General features: G+C 39.4%; 1 protein-coding gene across 2 annotated transcripts; it reads right to left on the bottom strand.

Annotated features, from left to right (window-relative positions):
- Positions 1-4243: 4243 nt before the first annotated feature.
- nek9 (NIMA related kinase 9) lies at positions 4244-12961 on the bottom strand. Of its 2 annotated transcripts, none has more exons than XM_083923606.1 (23): positions 12253-12961; positions 10470-10647; positions 10320-10375; positions 10164-10234; positions 9949-10054; positions 9708-9839; positions 9514-9624; positions 9315-9379; positions 9154-9204; positions 8854-9046; positions 8618-8762; positions 8324-8524; positions 8122-8168; positions 7859-8020; positions 7660-7768; positions 7411-7572; positions 7090-7257; positions 6952-7011; positions 6650-6837; positions 6405-6563; positions 6151-6255; positions 6008-6061; positions 4244-5918 (listed from the first exon to the last, which is right to left on the bottom strand). In XM_083923606.1, the coding sequence occupies exons 1-23, from the start codon at positions 12433-12435 to the stop codon at positions 5736-5738; spliced, it is 2889 nt and encodes a 962-aa protein (XP_083779732.1). In that variant the 5' UTR covers positions 12436-12961; the 3' UTR covers positions 4244-5735. The 2 variants fall into 2 exon arrangements, with proteins under 2 accessions (XP_083779732.1, XP_083779733.1); XM_083923607.1 differs by having other exon boundaries at positions 6958-7011.
- Between the last annotated feature and the right edge of the window lie 10411 nt (positions 12962-23372).

The following is a 23372-nucleotide window of genomic DNA, read 5'->3' as shown; positions in this document are numbered from 1 at the left end:
AAGTAGCTAGCTAACGTTATATAGGCTATTGCGACGGTTAGTAACTCGTGCCCTCTTTATTTATGTATTTTTGAAGGGAAATGTGTATAATCCAACTATAAAGCAAGGCATCTCTGTCCTTCATATTAGAACCGTTCATCCATCTACTTCACATCCGGCAGGTGTATTTCTGGTGACCCAATGCTTTGTGTCGAATTTCTCAGAAACAAATTTCTCTTTTCCTGGCTTCTGTGGGTCCAGACCATAGCCTGTATACTTTCTGTTACAAATCTCATTTTAACTACTCTTCCATCATCACCAAATTTGGCAAAGAACATCTCTGGGGCAAGTTAGTGTTTTGTAGTTTGCAGAGGCCATACTAGAGTCTGTTGGGCCCCAAAATTAAGAGGGGTTCATCACCATTATGTTACAAATAATTTGACACAAACAAAAAAAGAAGGCGAAATGTAATCAATTTTTATTTCAAAAGTGCACATTTGAGTTATTTTCAAAGTTAGTTATTTTCAAAATATGAATATAAACATTAAAACATGTACTTTAAACATATTAATATGAAGAACAATTAAAAAAAATAATAAAAAAAACTTTCAACAGGAGTTGGTGGAGTCAATAACTTGTGGAGATCAGATCTGCTACTGTCATTGCTGTAGTTTAAAGTTCGTCAGCCCTGAGGGCAGGGGGCTACCAGCCAAGCAGTTGTGGCCATGACACATTTGGTGCCATTTGGCTGATAGATGCTGCTGCTTCATCACCACCTAACTACTATCCGATTGTGACCTTACGCCCTTTCAAAATATGACTTCCGGGTCCAAGCCCTTCCTAGCCTCGTATTCCTCCAACGCAGCAGTGCCATGTTCCCCATTGTTTGAACAGATCTGAGTTTTAAAAACAATGCAATTGTCATGTAAACTCATAATGATCATAATTGTTCACAAATTCGGCCGTTGTTGTCTGTTTTGTTTCAACGGAGCGTTTGGACCCGGAAATCCTACTTTGAAAGGGTGTTACGCCAGACTAAACAGCCAGATAAAGGAACGGATCTCTGTCTGCCTGCTGTCTGTGAATGTATGCATGTATGACTGTCCTTCGCGTATCTCAAGAAATGTTCATCTGATTTTCTTCACACATGGCAGGTGTATTGGTGAAGACCTGAGGAAGGGCAGTGTGTGAAGTACATAGGAAGTAGTAGTCTACTTTGAAAGGGCTCTACGTCACCATTTAAAGACCGGATTGACCTCCTATTCGAGATCAACTTACTTTCATGTTCTAGAGCTTCAGTCACATTACATGGTCCTCAACAAATTCATCAGCTGATTACTTTGAATAAATTGTTCAATCAAACCACATGAAGACCTACAGTAAAAAATGTATTTATAGCACAGGCCTTCATAGTTTTTGTCTGACCACGCTATTTGTTGTGACTTTAAGGGGGAAAATAACCTCAGCGGCTGGTGTGGAGGGCTCTTACACAAAGATCTGTGGAACAAAAGGTACAACCTCAAAGACAACAGATAAAGTCATGAGCACATACACAAAAAGAAGATGTAGTCCTCAAGGACAGCACAAATGCGCAGGAAAAAGACAAGGCAATGTCTATACGGAAGCACACCAGGGTGACGTACCTGGTAGGAGAGCAGATGGAGGAGACCGGCCGTTTCCAAAGAAGCCTGTTAGCCACAGAAGACCTCTCAACCCCGGAAAAGAAGATTCACTTGATCTGTATGATTTTGAAAAAATCACTATTACCAAACAACCAAGAGGCCTTTCGTCTTCCCAAGAACATAATTCAAATAGCATCAGAAAGACCACTGGATCCCGACATCCAAGAAAAGACTCGGACAGACTGCTTGGCGGAGAACTGCAGATGGCCAGAGCAATTCATGCAAAAGAGCTCATGCTACAGGAGAAGCTGTGGAGGGTTGAGGAAAAAATACGACAACAAATCAAGAGAGAAGCTGTTGCAGGTGATGACCGAAAGAGTGAGGAGCAGAGGCACGACAGAAAAGGAGGCGAGAGGGGAAACGCTCAGACAAAAACCAGGCCGTCTGAGCAGCAGAGGAGAGAACCAGTGAGAAGAAGTGAAATGATGATGCAAGAAAGAAGAAAGGGGGATTCAAGCGACACGTGGGGAAGAAGGGATGTAGAAGTTGCACAGAGTTCCCAGTCGCAACGAAAAACCCATAAAGGAACTCAAGAAGTGAATGAAGAGTTTAAAAAATCAGGGTGGGATAATGTGAAAGAGCATGCCCGAAGAAGGAAAGCAGTGGATGAAAAAGATTGTGATATCTGGGGAGTGACAGGTGTGAAGTCACATTATGTCACAGAGAAAGCACAAGAAAGAGAACAAAATACAGCCTCTATGAGCGATAAAGGTTGGACTAGGGAAAGGAAATATAGGGAAAAGACATATAAGGAGGTGTATGACTCAGACGATGAAGGGGACATGCCTCAAACGATTCAACACAAAATGGCTCATAAAGAAACCCACAGAGGTGCAGGAAGAAACATGTCAGAGGGGCCACTGCTTCCAGCTAGTTCTTGTCCATCTCATTCCAGCAGACCAGAGCAGGAGGAGCTTGGTAGGGGAGCTAGCACGGACACTGGTCCCCAGCTCCTGCCATGCAGAATCTGCAACAGAAAGTTTGCAAGTGAAAGATTACAGCAACATGTCCAAATCTGTAAAAAAGTGAAGCAATCCCATCGGCAAGTCTTCAACTCCTACGTTAACAGGACAAAGGGATCCGCCATAGAGGAGTTCTGGAAAACCCACAGCAGACCCAAGAGTCCAGAGGTAGGCCTGTAACAATTTGGTGTCCTTTAAAACATCCACCCTACCAATTTAACACACAAGGGTTTATTTCAAATGTACCCTGTGTAGTTTTTGACCGCTTGGATCGCTGTGGGACGTGTGTTTAAGTGGATCCCACATAAGCTATGTCCGTCCTCCACAGAGCTGGGTCCTGCCTGTTATAGGGAAGGTTTTCGTTGCCACCGTACTCTACGGGGGAATAGTTGGGTCTATGTAACTCATGAATAAGTCATAGAGTGTGGTCTATACCTAGTCTGTAAAGTGTCCTGAGGTAACTTTTGTTATGATTTGACACTATAAATAAAATTGAATTGAAGCTGATCCCTCAATGACATCACAGCAGGAGGTAGTGATGTCACCAGGGTTAACTTCGGCATTGAGACTACATTTATAACAGAGCCTGCTTTACTTTCTGGGGATGTAGTGTTTGAAAGGCATGGCCGTTTACTAGCTCGAGACTTTAAAGAAAATAATCTTTTGGTTGCATTGTGGGAAATGTAGGATTCCCTTTTCTAGGCACATTAGGGATTAAAAGTCAGGGTTTCTGAGCCACTGTTGTTTTCTTCACCCAATTTTTTTCTGAATTCCAAATGTTATTGTAATAAAAGGCTTCATTGATTTTTTTAAAGCAAGTATTTATTGTTTTTTATGTTGTTTTATTCAGGTTTTAAGGAAAACAAAACAAAGACAGAACCACGGGGGAAACACAAGGAATCTGCACGAGGGTCGACTCCCGGCTGGAACCTCACAACCAAAATGGTCCAAGTGAGCCGACCAGAACTGACCCAGACGCTTTGGAGTAAGCACATCAAGTCTCCTTTCTAAATGTAATGTATTCCTCATTAACTACACAGAAGTTTCCAAGATCAAGAGAAGAATAAAGGATATTAACATCAACACATAGAAATAGCTGCAGTGTATTATAGCCTACAATGTGGAAAACTATACACACATAACAACAGACAGCTGTTCAGTTTTATTCATGGATTTTACACAAAGCAACTGTGTGACTGAAAGATAAGTGTTCACACAATCTGTTAAATCTCCACAATATTTGGTTAACTGTTGAAAAAAATAAACCTTTTATTTTTTAAGTGCTGTCAAACACTGTACAAAAAAATTACCTAGGCACAGCATTGTCATATTTGCAATAATTTTGGTTTCAATAGCTTGCTAAGGCACTCTTGACTATATTTAACGTTGCATTTTACTGCGTGAAAATACTGCCAGTGTAATACAGTAAACATCGATCTACAGTATATATATATATATATATATATATATATATATATATATATATATATATATATATATATATATATATATATATATATATATATATATATATATATATATATATATATATATATATATATATATATATATATATATATATATATATATATGAATGAATGAATGTATGTATGCAGGGTTTCCCAAAAGAATATATACACACTTTAGCAGCTGATTACTCAATTATATATAAATATATATAAAATGATGTTTGTAAATTCTATTACATTTTGAAAATAAAATGAATTTTGATAAACACCTACTTAACAATTATATAAAGTGTGTATACATTTTTTTGGGACACCCTGTATACAGTTATAACACGCACAATAAACAATTAATAGACATCAAACAAAAACTCTAAATGTAATTACATGTTTGCTTTCACAAATTATGCAAAATAGTAAAACATTTCAGAAAGTACCAAAGACGGATGAAATGGTTAAAAAACGAAATAAGAAAACATAGCTGCAAGGTCAGCTACATCATAAACGCTTCCACATTCAAAGAAAACTGTTCAAGTGTTCACACGTGTCACAAAGAAGAGAAACCTACATGTGGTGCCCCAACAAAAATTCAACAGTCGAAGAAGGCAATAACAAAACGTTACTAAAAGTAGTTGTTAAAAAAGAAATCAGTAGTTTCGTGTTTCACACAAATACTTTCATATGACAATAAAACATGCATGTTAAAAGTGTATATTGAAAATGTGTTTGTAATAGATGTCAGATAAATATGGTTTTAGAGGCTATTCTGTATTTGGCACTTTTTTAAGAAAATGAAATGAAAATAATTAAAAATAAAGTGATACATAAGAAAATTATGTTTTCACATTGGAAGATGACGCCAACACCAGTCATGGTCGATCTGGACAACATCCTAAAAATTACCTTGCAGCAGTTTTTAATCAGAGCTGGAGTTTTTCTTCACAGAGGAGAAAACGGAACAGAAAGCTTTTCTCGATTGAAAACATGTTTTCTTTCTTCTGATTGACTTCAGCGAGAGTTTGATTGACAAAAGGTTCACCTCCCAGGTATGTTTTGAAAGCGCCTGCCATATCCCAACCAGTTTCCAACAACCCATCTCTCACCATTGACTAGAGGAAACCCTAATCTTTGGATGCATAAGCAAATGGTTTCCTATTTGCACAAGATGGTCTTACCTGTCATTTGATAAATAGTAATATGTGAGGCACTAAGGACTGAAGCCTCAATGCTGACATCACTTAAAGTCCATTATACAACCAAAACATGGAGCTAACATTCACATTGTAGAGGAACACTATGATCACTAGGATGATGGTCTCTCACGGGTGTCAAGGTCTGACGTTTCATGTTGAGTCCAGCCAACATTTCAGTCTGTGAGGAAACTAACTCGATCACTGCACCCTGGCGAACACCTGGTGAAGTGTGCATATGAGAGTATGCTAGGTATTAAACAGTATATGTAACAGAATGTAATCATGCAACTAAGCGCTCTGCCAAACATGTATTGTATACTGTAGGTAACCACTGTGAATGGACACAAGGCTGCAGGTCTAACTGAGCCTCCACTCCCCATTAAAGAAGCTTGTTTGATTCAATATGTGAGTTTTGACACTTCTCCCATAACCAGGACATCTGCAGATTTAGCCTCACACACTGGCCCCTGCAGATCGACCCGTATGGTTCGTGAATCCGCCTCCTCTTTCTCCTCCATCTCCGGGCATACGCGCATCAGACTGATGGTTTCCATTATTGTCACATCCTGCTTCCCGTAGCGTTGAACGATTGATTGCTGCCCAGAGCCTTTCATTCTCCTTCTGCTGCTCAGTGACCTAGAGGCAGTAATGCATGCTGTTACTCACGCACAAGGATCCATATCAGCACTGAGGCGAACAGGTGGCTTTTGGGAAAAATGTCTCACCTGCTTCTCAAGCATCTGGATCCTCATCTCTTGATGAGCGACTGTCTCTCGCAACTGCAAAATAAGCTCCTATGTCAAATACTGTGGCATAGGATGTACTGACTGGATAATTATTTGCAGTGCTGCGTGTTCAGATTTGATACCTGTATGATCTCGCTACTCGACTTGCAGCATGCGTTCGATGCTCCTTTTTTGCAGATGTCATCCTCGTCCAATCCATTGACTTTATCACAGCCCATTCGTTTAGTCTGGAAAATAGTGGCCATAGTAGATATCTTTCAAAATACAGTATTAAACAGTATGTACAGCAGTAATGTGAACGCCTAGAAGTTTTTCTTTGGAGTACGTAATTCATGTCTAGATAAGTGAACAGGCAGGACAGCTGTGTTGGCATTACCGATAAGTCTTTCTTAGTGCTGACCGCGGCTGCCGCAGCCTTTAGCTCTTTCAGCTCCTCATATGGTAGAGTGACGCTCTCTGAGACAGAAGAGAGCTGGTCAAGAGTGGATTCCTCGGAGTCTTCTGGCATTGGTATGAACTCTGCGTTCTCAAGCTCCTGTTGGATGAGAACTCGGTGAATGTGTGTTTTATGATTCATGAACTAAGGTTTTCTTATTCTTTGGTGCTTTCACAATAACAAACCTTTCTAAGCCAGAGAGGGCAGGAGCTGTCACCAGTCTGGCTTGCCAGTGACATCATTGGGGTCTCCATGAAGCACTCCTCTGTATGATCCTCCAGTGTACCCCCAAGACCCCTGTCACGACAGTCTGTCTCTGAACCAGGTTCTATGTCCAGATCTATTGTTGATGTAGATGCCTCCTGGCCCAATCCTATGTTTACATACAGTTAATACATTGACACACACATACACACAATGTAAACTTGCAGGTGTAAATGTAAACTTATTTTTCAGCAAAGAAAATGAATGCACTTATTGTATTTACCACTACCAATTGATAGTCCGCTGCTGTTGGAGCGAATCGTCTTGGAGTTGAGCACTTTCTCTGCAAAGTTAAAAATATATTAGACAGCTGGCTGCTTGCAACATTATACTTTGCAAGTGTCTGGTTGTGATTACTAACCCATAATGATAATTGTGTGCCAGCCACGACAAGAGAGATCCGGTACATAGTGGAGGGAACCAAAAATTGGCCTAGGCATGGCAGGGCATACCTCTAAACCAAATCCTTTATCAGCCGGCATCCCTAGTCGCCCGTTTCCTGCGTTTCCCCATGCAAAGATGTGATTGTCTGTAAGGAACAAAGACAGGTGATGATATATTCTCAGGACCAAAAGTCTGAAGATTTTGTAAAGAAATTAAAGTGCAATAAACCTAGACACAAAATCTGAAAAATATACATATTATTGCCATAGATGCACCAAAACACTGTCTGTGTTCTTACCCTCAGTGGCTGCAATGGTGAAGCCATCTCCACAAGACACCTTGGTCACTGTCTTCCCTCCAAAGGGTCCAACAAGGAGTTGGACACCCTGGTGTTTCTTAAAGTCCTTTACACCCAGCTGTCCGTACTTGTTGCAACCAAAAGTGATCAGACGACCACGTTCTGCAAAGCCAGAAATCATATCAAAAAATGTTTCTTTGAAATGGTGAACATTTTATTTAAAAAGAGAAATAGTATCTTTCTCAGTACCATCAATGGCAGCTGTGTGTGTTTTCCCTGGCGCTATGGCCTGAATCTTGAACCGCGCCAGCTGCTTTACCAAGGTTAGTGTGGTGATGTATGGGATCCCCTGGTAACCCTATTGTGGTGTACAGAAAAAGAAAGAAATAATAATACCTGCATTCCCTAAAGTCTATATTACTACAGTCCTTTAAGTAAAACCCAGTACCTCTCCAGGGTGGTTTTTGAGACCAGAGAATCCCTGGTTCAGACCAAGTTTGTTGAATTCATTGTTTCCACATGCTAGGACTTTGCCAGTTTCTGTTAAAAAGAAGGTTCCATCGCTAGCACATGAAACTGAGGAGATGCTGGCGCCTTTTGGGATCTCCACCTGGTGAACCAGAGAACAGACAGTACTTCTGAAATAAACAGCTACAAATAAAAACTATTCTATCTCACGGCTTAAAACATTCTTGCATAGAAAGAACATACTTGCATCGGAGAAGAGAAGTCATCCTCACATTCCAGGCCGAGACGCCCTGCAGCAGGAAAATAGAGCAATTTTGACTGAGAACACTTAGCATAATATTAAGAAGGCCCACTATCTCCACCTGCTGGCTACAGTTATAACAGCAAAAACAACCTGACTGGCTTTATTGGCTCAGAACAACAGTAATACAGCATCTCTACGTACCATACTCTCCACAGCCCCAGGAGAAGATGTCCCCACTCTGAGTCAGGACCACCACATGGTTGTCTCCACATGAAACCTGACGGACAGGCCGCTCCTCAAAAAACTCTAAAAGCACTGGCTCCAAAATCTCCATCCCGAGCTCACCCTCCACTCCAATGCAGCCATAATAGTCTGATCCAAACATGTACATCTGGTCCTCATCTGCAAAAGCAGCAGAGGGTTTAAAGGATGCGTCTTTACATAAAATGGTCTGCTCTCAGGTTCTTGTTTTCGCAGGAAGCTCTTCTCACTCACCGGTGACACAGGCAGTGAAGTCAGCCCCACATGCAACAAGTCGAATGGCCTTTCCCTGTAGGTTCTCCACCCTCTTTGGCTGCCGGTACGAGGCCTGGTCTCCATGTCCCAGCTGGCCCACCATCTTGGCCCCACCTTGGACATTCTGAAGAGAAGTTTAAGAAAGCTCCTTTTAGTGAAGCACAAGAACAGCTGGATCCAGTGCATCTCTCCCAGAGTGATGGTTTAATACTCACAGCCCAGGTATAGAGGTCCTTTTCCACTGTCACCACTGCAAAGTGACTCTCCCCTGCACACACATGTTGGGCACTGCTGCCTCCTTTAAACGAGTCTAGTTTCTGGGGGGTGAACTTCCCTCCGCCCCAAAAGTACACCTCCCTAGAGCGTGTGGTCACCACAGCAACAGGGGACTCTGTCACCGTGCTGAGCCTATAGCACAGCCAGGAGAAAAAAACAGTTATATATTTAAAAATCATGCTTATAAAAGGACCACAGATAGGCTTTTACAATAAAGGATATATCTGTTAATAGCTTACTTTGGTTTTTTCATTGCTGAATTCAGCAGGGCAACGCGCTCTTTAAGCTCCCTAACAAAATAGAAATGTCAGTGGGTATTATGTCAGTTGGTGTTTTGACTTTGTTGCATCCAACAGAATCTAAAAGACACAAATACTCTTTTCCGTTTCAACCAACTCACTGTCTGCGGCAGGAAATAATTGGCTGATCCAGAATCTGATCAGATGTAGGCCTCTTTGCAGGATCCTGTGACACAAAAAGATCATAGCAACTTTACAGCGGTATCCATCAGAGAGGTCCGCTTTGAGCACACAGCATCAAATTGTTTGTTTCATAACTATCTGACACACCACTCTTCTCTGATTATTCCCATCACTCACTTGATCGAGGCACTCGTACACCAGCTTGATCAGTGCAGATGAATAAACATCTGAGTTCACTTCCATAGTCCAGTTGCCCTGGACTATTTTCACACAGAGGTTCAGAGGGTTCTGATGGACACAAGAAAAAAATCAGTTTATTCTGGTAAAGGGGAACAAAAACAAAACAATTTCTGGCAAGTTGACAAACCTACCGTTGCATCAAATGTTCTTGTAAGAGCCAAGACTTCAAAAATTACGCAACCCATTGCCCAGATGTCTGATTTGAAGTTGTACTTTGATCCCTGGCACAATTCAGGTGACATGTAATATGGAGTTCCCACACACTGAATTTTCAGAGTAAGAAAAAAAGGAAAGAAAAGATATGTTACTAACTAAATCATAGCAGTCTGGTTAAAGATGCTGGGGGGGGGGGGGGGGGGTGTCCCAACTTACGGTCTCTGCCATTGAAAACTCAGAGTCTAGCTTCTTTGCGAGGCCATAGTCGCCCAGCTTGATGAGGTCAGTCTTGGTCAGGAAAATATTCAGAGTTTTAATGTCTCTGCAAGAAAAAGGAGCGATCCATTATCCCAAACAAGCATTGCTGGAAACAAAATAAAAGAGTCCTTCAGATGCCATCAGTAAGGGCATGAACATGCTGAACATCTTACCTGTGTAAGATCCCAGCCTTGTGAATGTGGGACACCGCTGAGGCAATTTGGTACAGGTACCATATGACCACCTACAGAAATATGTTAAAGATGAAGCTATAATAAAGAGTAGTCTCTTTTTTATGAAAGAAATACCCTGCAATGTTGCACTCATACCTCTTCACTGAAAAGTTTCCCATTCTGGTGGTTGATTTTATCGTACAGATTTCCTCCTGTGATGAGAGGCCATTTAGCGTTCTGTCACAGACAAACAGCTTTCAAACTAATCCTGATCAAATCTTCAGCGTGGACATAATATTTACTTACCGTTACAATACTCCAACTCAATGAGCAAGGTGTTTTTATCCATGAAGTGATTGAAGTAGGCTATGATGTTGTTGTGCTCCAGGATGGAGAGGATGCTTATTTCGTTCATGACATCTCGGCGCTCCTTTTCATTGAGCGAGTTCAGCTCCACCTCCTTCCAAACCACCAAAGAGTTGTCCTAGGGAAGCCAGAGGGGACATGTCATAAATAATACTAGTGAGAGCCTCAAATTAGCATTCAGATGTGTCCCTCCAGACAAGGAAATCTTCTCAGGTTTAGAACAGGAAACTTTTATGGAATATGATTGGGTCAGAAACGAAGGGAAGCATGAAAGCGCCTGCAAACACACATTGTATTTGGATGCAACTGGACTACAGGACAAAGAAGCAAGTGATGGGGAAGTAATTTATCTAGCTTTCACTCAGGAATTTCTCACAGGGGTATGGAAACAGAAGAACATTGAGCAATTCAGTTAGCCAAACACATCCTGTTCAGTTAATCATAATAATCCACTTAGAAAACAAGCACTAACAGGATGTTTCTGATATTGCTATATGTCGTGTTTTCACAGTAAGCAGTGGTTCAAATAATGTCTGAATGCAAACACCCTCAGGAAAGGTTATGGGGACCTTTTAAACCTACACAAGATGTGTTTTCTTTGCTCTGTTGTGATGGTAAATTAGGTCACTTTAGTTTTTGCATTGTTCATTGTTTATTATTTATTTATTCCCATTAGTCATCAGCATGGTGACTATTCTTCCTCAGGTCCAAAGCAAGACAAAGATAAACAAATATTATAAAGCACTGTAAATAATGTTATGTATTAATGTTAAAAGTGATATAAAAAAGGCAACAACAAAAACGAATGACAGAATGAAACAGGTTTTTAACTTTATCTCCTTACTGATAACAGCTTTTTTAAATTTCTTTTGAAAGGTTGATATATTTCCCATTATGATTAAATGTATGGGGGACTAAACATGACTTAAGTCTCAATAAATAAACAAATAAATGCATAGATAAATGTATAAATAAATAATGAATAAATAAATGCTGAAATAAATGAATAAATAAATACACAAATAAATAAATACTGAAATAAATGAATGTGAGAAATAAATACATTAATAAATAAATGCTGAAATAAATGAATACATTGATGCATGAATAAAAATGGGACATCACATGGGTTGTTGGGAGGGATAATAGGATTCATGTTGGGTTTTTTATTTTTATTTTTCACTTTAATGCAGACACACTGAGGCACTATACAACTGTTGTACTTTTTCTTTTTTGCCTGTCTGCAAAATTCATTTAAGGGGGGGTGGGATGTCCTACACAAATAAAAATGTAGTTTAACAAAAATGTAGAAATAAATATAAAGCATTTATTTATTATTATAATTATTTACACATTTAATTATGAATACATTTACTCATGCATGTATTTATGCATTTATTTATTTATTATGTCATGTGTAGTCCTCCATATGATGTGGGGTGAGGCTGTTCCAATATATTACAGCTCTTTGCATGTTATCCAAATCTTTATGGTCATTATTATTATTATGCTACGTTTTTCAGTCGCCTCTAGCTGCTGCATACTTCCAGCTACAACAAAACATTAAAAATGTCCAGCTCCTTCAGTTGATTTATGCTCATCTTCAACTTTTTTTTTTCTGCCTTTCATACCTTTTCATATATTAAGCCTTTTTCATATTTTTTTTACTACATTTACCATAAAGTATGACTGGTGTATTTAAAAAAGCAGGGATCCAGCTTACCTCTGTCCTCCTGTACAGGGTTGCTTCACCAAACGCCCCCCTCCCGAGGATCCGGATAGGAATGTAATGCAACTTCTCCTCTTCGCCATTAAACGAGCCCGCGGATCGCTCACTGACCACAGACCCGCCGCCCAGCTCTGAGTTCAGCGAGTCGAAATGTCTCTCATAGTCCCCCAGTGACATGTCTCTTTAGGGACTTGTTCGCCGCTGGCAGTGATGGAAATAACCCGAACAGGCCTTAACGACAACTTTCTCAAAGACTCCTACAAAACCGCAGCGTTGCACACGACTAACATGTCACCCCTGTTAACCACCAAAGGAGGCCTGTCCACGTGTTGTTACTAAGTTACCAAACGCCTCAAAGCCTTTCGAAGCATTCACAATGTGGCAAAACAACAACGTAGCAAAATACGAGCAAATATAGTTGCTGCACCAGCGTCAAGCGTGACACAACAGAAACCAGGGACGTTCAGCTCAACTTTTTTGAACTTTCAGAATAAAAGTCGCACTTTCGAGCGCGTCGCCGCGTATTTTACTTTGAACAGAGCACATTTCAGGTCATGGTGCTAGACTGGTGTGTTGTGTTCAGCTTGACCTGGCTAACACTTGAGTTAGCAAGAAGAAAAGTACCTACAGCACCGCGTTACAACCCTGAACCGTCACGGAAGTGCCTCCACGCTAAAATGTTCAGTGCGTGTGTAAAACAAACACGTGTGTTAGTTAAAAGAGGCTGACACTTGACTGAAGAGACAACAAACACACAGACACAACAAGTCCATCCTTTCCTTGAGCTCAGATCCGGAAACTATCACGTTAAACAGTCTCATTGGATAAGAGTTTTTCTTTCATAAGAGACGTTACACAAGAAGCACGCCACACTTTTTTTTCACTGTATATCACAAACATCAGGACTAATTTGACACTTATTATACCGATCCTTAGACGCTAAAAACGGCTTTGACCATAGGGGTGTGTAATATGGGTAAACATCCTGTCACTTAAAGAATCATTTTATATTTAGATATAATTTTGTAGCAAATTTTCTGGGAAAATCATTTGAAAAACTGTTAATGGATAATGTCAGGAATGTCTGTTTCTGGCTGATCCACCAAACCTGTCAAATCAGAGTATCAATGTATCACAATGATGATTATGATTATGATAGAATAATCATATTGAAATCCAATATTGTTTTTTTTTAATTCATATGTCTTTATTGAATTTTTGCAGACAGGCAAAGAAAAGTACAGTAGTTGCATGCTGCGCCTGAGCGTGGAAAAGAAAAAGGAAAAAAAACCCAAACATGAATCACACTTTCCCTCCCAACAACTCATGTCAGACGAAGTCACAGTAAACAACTTGGTACTTAACTTACACATAACATAAGTAAATAATTATGGTACAATGAGACAAAATAGAGCAAAACTGTAAATAATAGTAAAAATAAATAAAGTAGAAAGTAAAAAAAAGAAGAAAGAGGGGGTTTCTCTCCTTCCAAGTATTAAAGTGTCCTCAGCCTATCAGGAATAACAGTTGTGCAAAAACTATAACAGTGCTGAACACCGCAAACACCTTTACCTACGATGGCACATGATGCTCAGGGTCTCTGCAATCTAGTGTTTTTTGTTTTGTCTCCTCAAGCTGCTACGCTGTGTGTGTGTGTGTGTGTGTTTGTGTGTGTGTGTGTGTGTGTGTGTGTGTATGTGTGTGTGTGAGTGTGTGTGTGTGTATGTGTGTGTGTGTGTGTGTGTGTGTGTGTGTGTGTGTGTGTGTGTGTGTTTGTGTGTGTGTATGTGTGTGTGTGAGTGTGTGTGTGTGTGTGTGTGTGTGTGTGTGTGTGTGTGTGTGTGTGCGTGTTAATGTGTAAGCTTGTCGTTTTAAATGTGTCTTTTAAAGGTCGAGCCTATTCTTTTTGATGCTTTTAATGCTAAATTATTTCTGCACTTTAAGGGATTGTACTGTAAATTTCATTGTACTGGTACAATGACAATAAAGACAATTCAATTCAATTCAGTAAGACTATTACTAATAAAAGTCAGCATCGGGTCCCAGGTTTTGTGGAACGATGTCGAAGATCCCTTCTATAAGAACCTTAACTTCTCTAACCGCAGAAATTAAAAAAAAATTTACGCATCAAACTGTTGTGAGTCAGCGTAGACCAATATTGATTTAAAACATGGCCTGTTATTCTGCCTGATGCATTAAAGCGAAAGTTACCGTGGTATAAAGGGTAATTGTTGGGTCACTGTAATTTATGAATAGGTCATAGTGAGTGGTCTTGACATGCTCCATATGTTAAGTGTCTTGAGATAACCTTTGTTATGATTTTGCACTATGAATAAAACTGAGTTGAATTGAATTATTACTGTATTTCAAAGGAACACATACGGCATTTTTGTGTGCAGCAGGAGGAGTTACAAAAGGCCATTTTTCTGTCTACTACAAAACTTCAATTTAATACCACCAGTATAAAACAACAATACTCAATATCTCTGTTGACCACGGTAAAAAAGGAAAAAGTCCATGTCACACAAAGTAAGTAAAAAGGATTTTTTTGTTTTATCAACTTGCACACAGTGCTGGTTCAGAAAAAGTCACTGAACACATACCAGCAGACAGCTGACGTCCCCTGTTGTTTCATCTGTGCAGCCTTGGGTTGAAAGTCTGATTGTAGACCTGCTTTTTTTTATAGGGTTGGTGCCTTCAATACTCTCAAATGTAGATATCATATAATTTTGAAACATGCGGCATTGAATCGGTATCGATACTTTTGACAACCTACTGTTTACCACAACCCACTGGTAGGTCACAACCTTTTAGACGTAGAGTACATGACATCAATGACCACTTATTAGATCTTTCAGGCGGCACATTCAAGGTCACACGTAAGTTACATTTAATGAACTTATCATTATGTGTGGGTCTTTCATATAATAGTGAGAAGGTAAAGAACACACACACACACACACACACAGAGTTTTGTAATATTGACAGAGCGGCCACCTCACAAAGATAGAGGTAACATGCTGAGGGGATTTCTGAGTGAAAGACTGGAGCCACACAGATATCCAGACATGATTTCAAATGATGACTACAGCACAGATGGAAAATCATCACACCATCACACAGATGGTAACAATGGTAAGCTTGCATTGTTTAAATTTTCCTCATAATGACTTAAGGAAAAATACTGCATTATTATCCGTTGTTACCTTCGAGGTCACTCCAAAGTGTCTGTTTGTTCAGGATCTATGTGCACAGTCAGAGTTGGGTCCAGAAGACTTCCAATGTATCCACTGGTTATCGTGTGTTTAGGACTGCTAAACACTATTCTGGTGTTAACTGCTATTGTTATTGGGATTTACTGTGAGTACAACAGGTCCAAGGAAGGTGTTGTATCTCTATACTTCACTTGTTGTCTGTACACTGTACTGAATAATTCATTAACTAAGCTATTGACCAAGCTAAGATAATTAACTTCCCGTTTCATACCCAATGCTATGACTTGGTAAATACAATTGTATCTTGTTTTCTGCTAAGCACTGCTAAGATAAATTAAAAAGTGTCCCTATCTCTGTTAATCACAGGTGGTAAAGTCAGAAGAGAATCTGCTCCACCCCAAATAACAGCACAAGGACTCATCTTAGAGGTGAAGCAACTGCAGATAATGCAGACTGAAGCGTTTAAAGCTCTAGAAGAGGCCAAACAAGCCTTAGAGACAGAGCTCAGGAACCACCAGCAACTAAAACTGCAGTTAGAGCAGAACAAGGCCCTCAGTGATAGAGTTCAGAAGCAGCTTGAGACACAACAAGTGGAGAGAGCAACACTGCAGTCGGAGTCATCTGATATTCGTGAGAGGCGATTGCACGCTTTTTTTTATTTTGCATTTTGGAATCAAACTGGTTCTCGTTGTTGTGTCTTTAATTTACTTCTTAAATTCTTAACAGGGGGAAGTTGCGGACGATGCCCATCAGGATGGCTTTTATTTAACACATCATGCTACTTCCACTCTGTATCAGAACCCAATCCCTTAAAGAACTGGCAAGACAGCAGGGCGGACTGTATCAGGCGAGGGGCCGATCTGGCTGTGATTGATAACTTGGAGGAGCAGGTGAGTCCAGTATGATGTAGTTGAAAAATAAGAGATGAAAGAGTGCATACAGCTATTCTCTCGATGTTTTAACGTACATAAAACACGTAGTTTGGCCTGCTTACCAACAAAATCTATATTTCAATTGCAGTGGAAATATGGAGGCAGTAATTAAAATACTAATACTGAGATACAAAATTTTGTAAAAAAGATGATCTAGTCCGCCGGCTGGGTTAAATTTAATCTGGCTGACTCTGGTGACTCACCGCCCTCAGCCTCAGTGTGTGATGTGCTACCTAATGATAGCATGCAACTTGCACCACATATGGAGACGGTTCAAAGAGAGAGAAGATTGGTGAAGAGGTTTAGTGACATTATCCTGAGGGCAAAGAGGTGAGTTGTGAGCGGCACTGTGCATTGAAAATGCAGGAAAAGCCCATATCACTATGGAAACAATCACATTCATACAGTACGGTTAAAGCTTGAGTAAAGGTTGAATATGGAGAATGAGCAGAATACTGCCATCTAGTGTCTCAAGATCGTAGTCGCAACAACAAAAAATAAGCCTAGCAGTGTGTGTCAAGCGATCAGCCTGCTCCATGTCAAGTGATGAATCAAATGCAAACATTTACATTTTTCTTTTTACATATTGAATCAAGGTCCACTTTTTTTCCCGGAGCTTTCAAACACACTGTCTTCAGGAGCATTTGATAAGGGGAAGTTGTCAGAAGAGGCAGATAAATAATTCAATCTAAGAGATTCTCTTAACATTAATTGTGGATCGTTTTAACGTGACAGAGTGTTGTAGGTGAGTACCACTGAGCCAGCATTAGGGCTGCATAATGAATGATGTTAGTTGAAAGAGAGTATCAGTAGATAACTGCACTTTAAAATGTAACTATCATTCTTTTTGTAATGGTGCATTTTATGGTCAGTTCATGTTTCATGTTCAGTGAAACAATGTTGGAAATAGTTTAATTTCCTTTTTTTAATTCAACAAGCAATTTGGTGAATTTTAGCAGTATACTGAAAGCAGCAGGAAGTAGGAACTGCGTGCATTTTAATAGGTGTTGTATTCATCACAAGTAATTGCAATATTCAGCAACGAAAATACATCTCTATATATCTCTAAATAGCAGCCTTGGCTAGCATGGACAATATCAGGACGGAGTCGATTCATCATATTGCAGCCTTAACATGGGTGCTTTTCCTATTAGTTGTTGTAGCGGCATGGATGTGTTGCTTGTCACTAGGAGGTAATATGTGTGTCTGGAGGTATGTCTATGTGAGGGCGGAGTCAACGGTGTGTGTGTGTGTCAGTGGAGCTGACTGATTGCTTGATGAATGCCACCTGCGTCTGAGTGGGAAATTGTTTGCTTGATGCAGAGAGTGGAGAGGCAGGGTGCTCATATTTCTGTTGACGGCTAAAGCTTGTTACCATCATATTGTCAATTTCTGCAAGTCCATCCTCAAACTGTACAAAAGTACTCTTCATTGACAGGATAAATAAACACCCACAAACTGCAGTGACGGCTTCACGTTTCCTTTTTGGATAAAGCGCGTCGGACAGATCCCTGTGTTCCCCTCTCAGTGACTAATTTGGTTTTTGATAGTCATAATACAGTTGTAGATAATCTTAGGTTGGTATGTGAAGCCATCTCTTTTTTTTGACATGCTCCCCTCACCATCTTAACAGTTGCTAGCAAGGCCTGCACAGTACAGGAAATATACATCTAACTAACAAATTATGATCTTTTTATAACTGTTTACCTAGGTTAATCTTTTTGAGTACCTTCCTAAACTGGATCAAAGAATTACACTGTGGTCAAGCAAGCCAGGGGGCGTTTGGATTGGCCTTACGGATGTTCAAACAGAGCGCAACTGGGTGTGGGTAAATAATGTGACTCTGCAGGGAGGGTAAGACCTCTAAGACTTACTTTGCAGTGTTGCTGTGTTACAAGAATCATTTGAAAATTATGGGAATTAAATTTATTCGCTTTCTTGTTTAGATGAGAAGGTCAATGCCACTCATGTATGGTAAATATGGAGCTTAGTTTAGCAAAAAGACTGGGAGCGGAGGGAAACAGTTAGCCTGGCTCTGTGTTGTAAGACATGTCACTCCTCCTAAAACTGAAACCTGTCAGACTTGGACAGCGCCAGGCTATTCCCCCTCTTCTAGTGTGTATGCTAAACTAAGCTAATTGCAATTTTGTTTAAAACCATGAGTAGTATTGATTTTCTCATGAACTATCAGCACAATCCCCAATTCCCTATTCCATTCCTTTATGGAAATGATCAAAAGTCTTGAAATTAATTATTTGGCTGTGGTAAAATTAGGTATCCTTCAAACCAGGAGTATAATTTGAAAAAGATTCTCAAATGAATGTGATTAAATTCCTTTTGGTGTATTAGAGTGAACAAATCAAATTCTTGATTGCGCTGCAACGTCAATCTGTTGACTGATTCAGATCCTTTCTTCTGATTAATTACAAGCATTATATGAATTAATTAATACTATATTTTTTTTATATAGGTTGTTGTTTTTTGAGAGAGAGAAAGAGATGATGATGATGATGATTATGATGATGATGATGATTGCATATAACTTGGGCCTTGCCTTAGGTACTGGATGCAAGGGGAGCCTAACAACGATGGAGCAGAGGGTGAGGACTGTGCAGCACTTATGAACATGTACAACCCGAGGGCAACATGGTTTGATGGAAACTGCCACGTCAACAGGGAATGGTTATGTGAAGTGGAACCCAACTAGCTCTGGATAGCATGGTGGTCCGTATCCAGGCTGAGTCTACTCAGTCTACTCCATAATGTCAAAGAAGCTCTGAGCCTTCATATGAGAAGACTCAAGTTTCTCTGCTCTTGAATGGTTGTTACTTCATATTTAACAAACAGATATGAGAGTGGAACTGATCTTGATCTAACTCATCATGAAGGTGAATGAACATATTGCATGGTATATTGAGTGCATTTCCAACATGTCTAACTATTCATTTACCATGACTTGCATGTTCCAACAGTACTGTGCTTAGAAATCCTTTATTTTATTTTTTTTAGAGATTTTCATGGAATAGTTCAGAGATCGTGCAGCTCAACACTTTGGTATTTGGATAGTTTTAGAGATCTCCTTAAAAGCATTATTAATCTTATTGTTGTACATGTCGTGATGATCTTGACCAACACATTGATGCTTTTGATTCATAAAACGTATGCTTTTATTTGTATTAACTATTATGTTCTGTTGTCATACTCTTCTTTTGTGTATATGAAGTTATTACTAAGACTACTACTACGTGACTTTGGTCCACACTGAAATATCAATTTGATGGATGACATGAACAGACATCATGATCCCCAGAGGATGAATCATAATGATTTTGGTGAACCCCTGAATTTTCCCCAAGTGTCGCCATCAAGTCAAAATGTGTATTGTCCAATACCTGCATTATGACATTCCCATCAGCCACAGCTATCCTTTGAATTAGGTACTTGTAAACTTGATATTCATGTGAAAAAGTGCTCTGGTTCCTGTTCTCTCTACGTGTAAATAAAAATGTAGTAAATTCATTGCATTTCTGTGAGTGTACTACTTTCATTTTAAAGATGTTGTGACAGTGAAAACTTGTTTCTTTGTATAGAGCTTGAACAATAAATTAAGAATCTTTCTTTTAAAGCAACACTCAGGGCGGTTTTCACCTGATATTAACATCCGTCCTGAGTGATCAGATCACAAATGGACACCTCAGTACGTCTGTTCACACCTGGCAGCAGTATCTGTCTCCACATGCGTCTTCAGTGACCATTTGTAATGGATTGTATTTATATAGCGCCTTTCTCAGAACTCTTTACAGAGTCCAGGTCCCATTCATTCACACAGACATACCGTGGTGGTGGTGAACTACGATAGTAGTCACAGCTACCCTGGGGTGGACTGACGGAAGCGTGGCTGCTATTCAGCGCCTACGGCCTCCCCTCAAACATACAGCACTCATACACATTCACACGAGGCAAGGTGGGCGACTGACTCTACCAACTGAGCCGCAGCCTTCCCCGCTCTGTTTGTAAATCACTGTGTACATCATTGCTGCTTTCATTTAGATAGCCTACATGATTTAATGAAAACCCGTTTTTTTGTTACTGTAAATTTCAGTTGTTTCATTATTACAGAAATGTGTTATGATGCTGCTTCAAAAGCGCATAAATTTATTTCCCCAAATGTCCAACTTTGCCTCAAATGTCCAGTTGTTAAAGGTCAGCAAAGAAATACAGAAAAATAGGAAACTAAATTATAATCGATCAGGGAACGAAAATCTGATCCGATTTGAATTCAGTATTATATCATAATGACTCAGCATCTCAATAATACGATGAAGAATATCATAATTATAAAGGTTTACATTTAGACATTATGTGCTAAAGTAGCTTTTTTTGGACAGAATGGAGAATTGTTTATGCGATTTGCAAATAGGTTTAGAAGCACGGTAATATTTTCATATCAACGTTAGAAGTAAAAATGAGCTGGATTACATCTGCTGACATTTACAGTATATTATATTATTATTATTTATATGTATATTATTATTTTTAAGCTAAGCAAGCATCCTTGTGACTGATATTTTACCAACCAATCCAAACATACACACAAGCAGTGACATCCAGACCAGGGTCCACACACACACGCACGCAAGCGCACACACACACACACACACACACACACACATACCTTATCACTGGTTTAAGCAGGAGACAAACAGGTCAATAGGCACTACTTGCACCAGCATAATGGAGAAATCAGAGTTGGGACCGGGGGAGGAAATGCCATTTGAACAAAAGATATCTCAAGATTTCAGCAGGCATTCAGGCTCTTTTGGACAAGGTACACCAAACTTAACTAAACTAGAAACAAAAATATCAGTTTTATACAGTATATACAGCTTCTGAATAACTGCCTTCTTCTCTTCTCTCTTTTCTCTTTCGGACAAGCTCAGTGTAACTTTAGTTTATTCGTGACTTAGATTTAAAATGTATGTAAAGTATTTATATATATAAGTTTTAATCTAGTCTATGTTTTGATTCTATTCATATCCAGCTTTATATTATCTGTAACCCATTAGGAGGGTCTAACTTACACACTATTAAGATTTTAACTCAGAGGAACTTTATCAACGTCTGTTTACAGAGAGAGGTTGGTCTACGTTTCCACACCACCGACTGGTTATACTCAGCCTGGGCCTGCTGAACGCAGTTCTACTGATAGCTGCTGTTGTCATTGGGATTTACTGTAAGTTCACAGAAATATCCTGAATCTGATGTTTAAGTCCTCTTCTTAAGAATTTAAATCATATAGCTGAGTTGACATTACACAATATCCAAATGTGTATGTGCAAGACTGTATTCACATCGTAGAAATATATTGCATTCTCAAATTATTTTCTCAAGTATGAACATTTTCAGTTAATATGCTGTACAGCTACATCCAAGGAGTGTGCATTTCACTCACTGAGGCAGATCTGGTGTGCATCTTGATAAGCAATTAATAATGTGATGCATCTAACCACTCTTTTAAGCAGCAAATTCTGATATAGGTCATTGTATATCTTGATAGCGATATACTGTATACATGTTATGTATCATGATATAGCATGTTTTCTGGTAATTGAGTGAATGTAATATACTATATAAAACAAAGCTTACTTCTGTATACTCCTGTGTGAATTAAATACCTGACAAATGAAAAGTACTGAGTATAATATTTATATAACTAAAAGTATTTCATATCAAATTTTCTGAGTCAGTATGTCCTTGTTATTATCAATTTAGATAATTTAAATGTGTATGATGATATCTCGATATGAGTTCATCACAATCAATTAATTAAATCCGATTCCATTAAAAGACAATAACTTATCATACTGAATTATCGCCCAGACCTAATATCAATATTATCAAAAATGCCAGATACTTTGCTAATTAATTGACTAGTATTTTTGTCTGTAAAATATCACAAAATACAGAAAAGGTACCATAATAAGTTCCCATGGTGACAGCTTCAAGCAGTCAGAACCCCAGTGGTGGACATAGTGCTGCTGGCATGGATAAAAAAATAATGTTGACATTCAACTTCACACACCTCCTCTGCCCCGGTTCCTCTTTCTCTTTGTTATTATAAGCTTTTTTGCCTCAGGTGCCAAAGGCGGCTATCTTCAGGATCCCCATTCAGCTGCTACACCCCTCATCATCGAGATGAACTATCTCCGCAACCACAGCGTTATCCTCACAGCCAAATTGCAGGCCCAGGCAGAATTAGCGAGAGAGCGTGCCAACCATGTGCAACTAAAGCTGCAAGTGAAGCAGACTAAGACCCTCACTGACATCCTTCAGAGAAAAATTGAGAACCTGCAAACAGAGAAAACAAATCTGCAGTCTAATAAAACTTTCTTAGGTAAGACAGACTAAGACAGTATCATGGTTTAAATAGTCAGACCTAAAGGAACACATGCTGTAAACCTGTACAATTTATGTATTTGGTGTGCGTTTCTCTGTTTCAATAGAGGAATCGTGTGGCAGATGCCTGGAAGGATGGGTTTTTCTTAAATCCTCCTGCTATTATTTTTCTCACAATGCACTCAACTCCAAAAAGAACTGGGCGGATAGCAGAGCAGACTGTAAGAGTCAAGGGGGTGACCTACTTGTGATCAATAACTTGGAGGAGCAGGTGGGTTTCTATCTCTGAAAAACAAAATAGTATCATCTTTCACTCAGCAAATACTTAATTAATTTGCTGTCTCTACTCATTTTTTAATAGCTTTGTTTAGTAGAAAATGGTATGTTCAATGTAAGAATCTCAATCAGAAAAGGGATTTGAAGACATTTAAAGGCTATTTGATCATACAGTAGATATGACTACAAACTTGAAATGTTCGATTAAGGTATGGACTCCTATGTCTGCTTTCTTACAGCAACTCATGAGTGTCAACTTTCCAAAGGTGAGAAAGAATGGTATGTGGTGGGAGAA

Source organism: Echiichthys vipera (genome assembly GCF_963691815.1).
Source record: "Echiichthys vipera genome assembly, chromosome: 12".
Taxonomy (NCBI): Eukaryota; Metazoa; Chordata; class Actinopteri; order Perciformes; family Trachinidae; genus Echiichthys; species Echiichthys vipera.
The sequence above is the reverse complement of the archived record's forward strand: the minus strand, read 5'-3'. Positions and strand labels throughout refer to the sequence as shown.

Coding starts and splice junctions, on each gene's coding strand:
- nek9 (XM_083923606.1), bottom strand. CDS start 12,435: ATGTCACTGGGGGACTATGAGAGACATTTCGACTCGCTGAACTCAGAG. Junction 8,169..8,323: donor CTGGGGCTGTGGAGAGTATG/GTACGTAGAGAT, acceptor TTCCTGCTGCAG/GGCGTCTCGGCCTGGAATGT. Junction 6,564..6,649: donor GCCCTCTCTGGCTTAGAAAG/GTTTGTTATTGT, acceptor CTCATCCAACAG/GAGCTTGAGAACGCAGAGTT.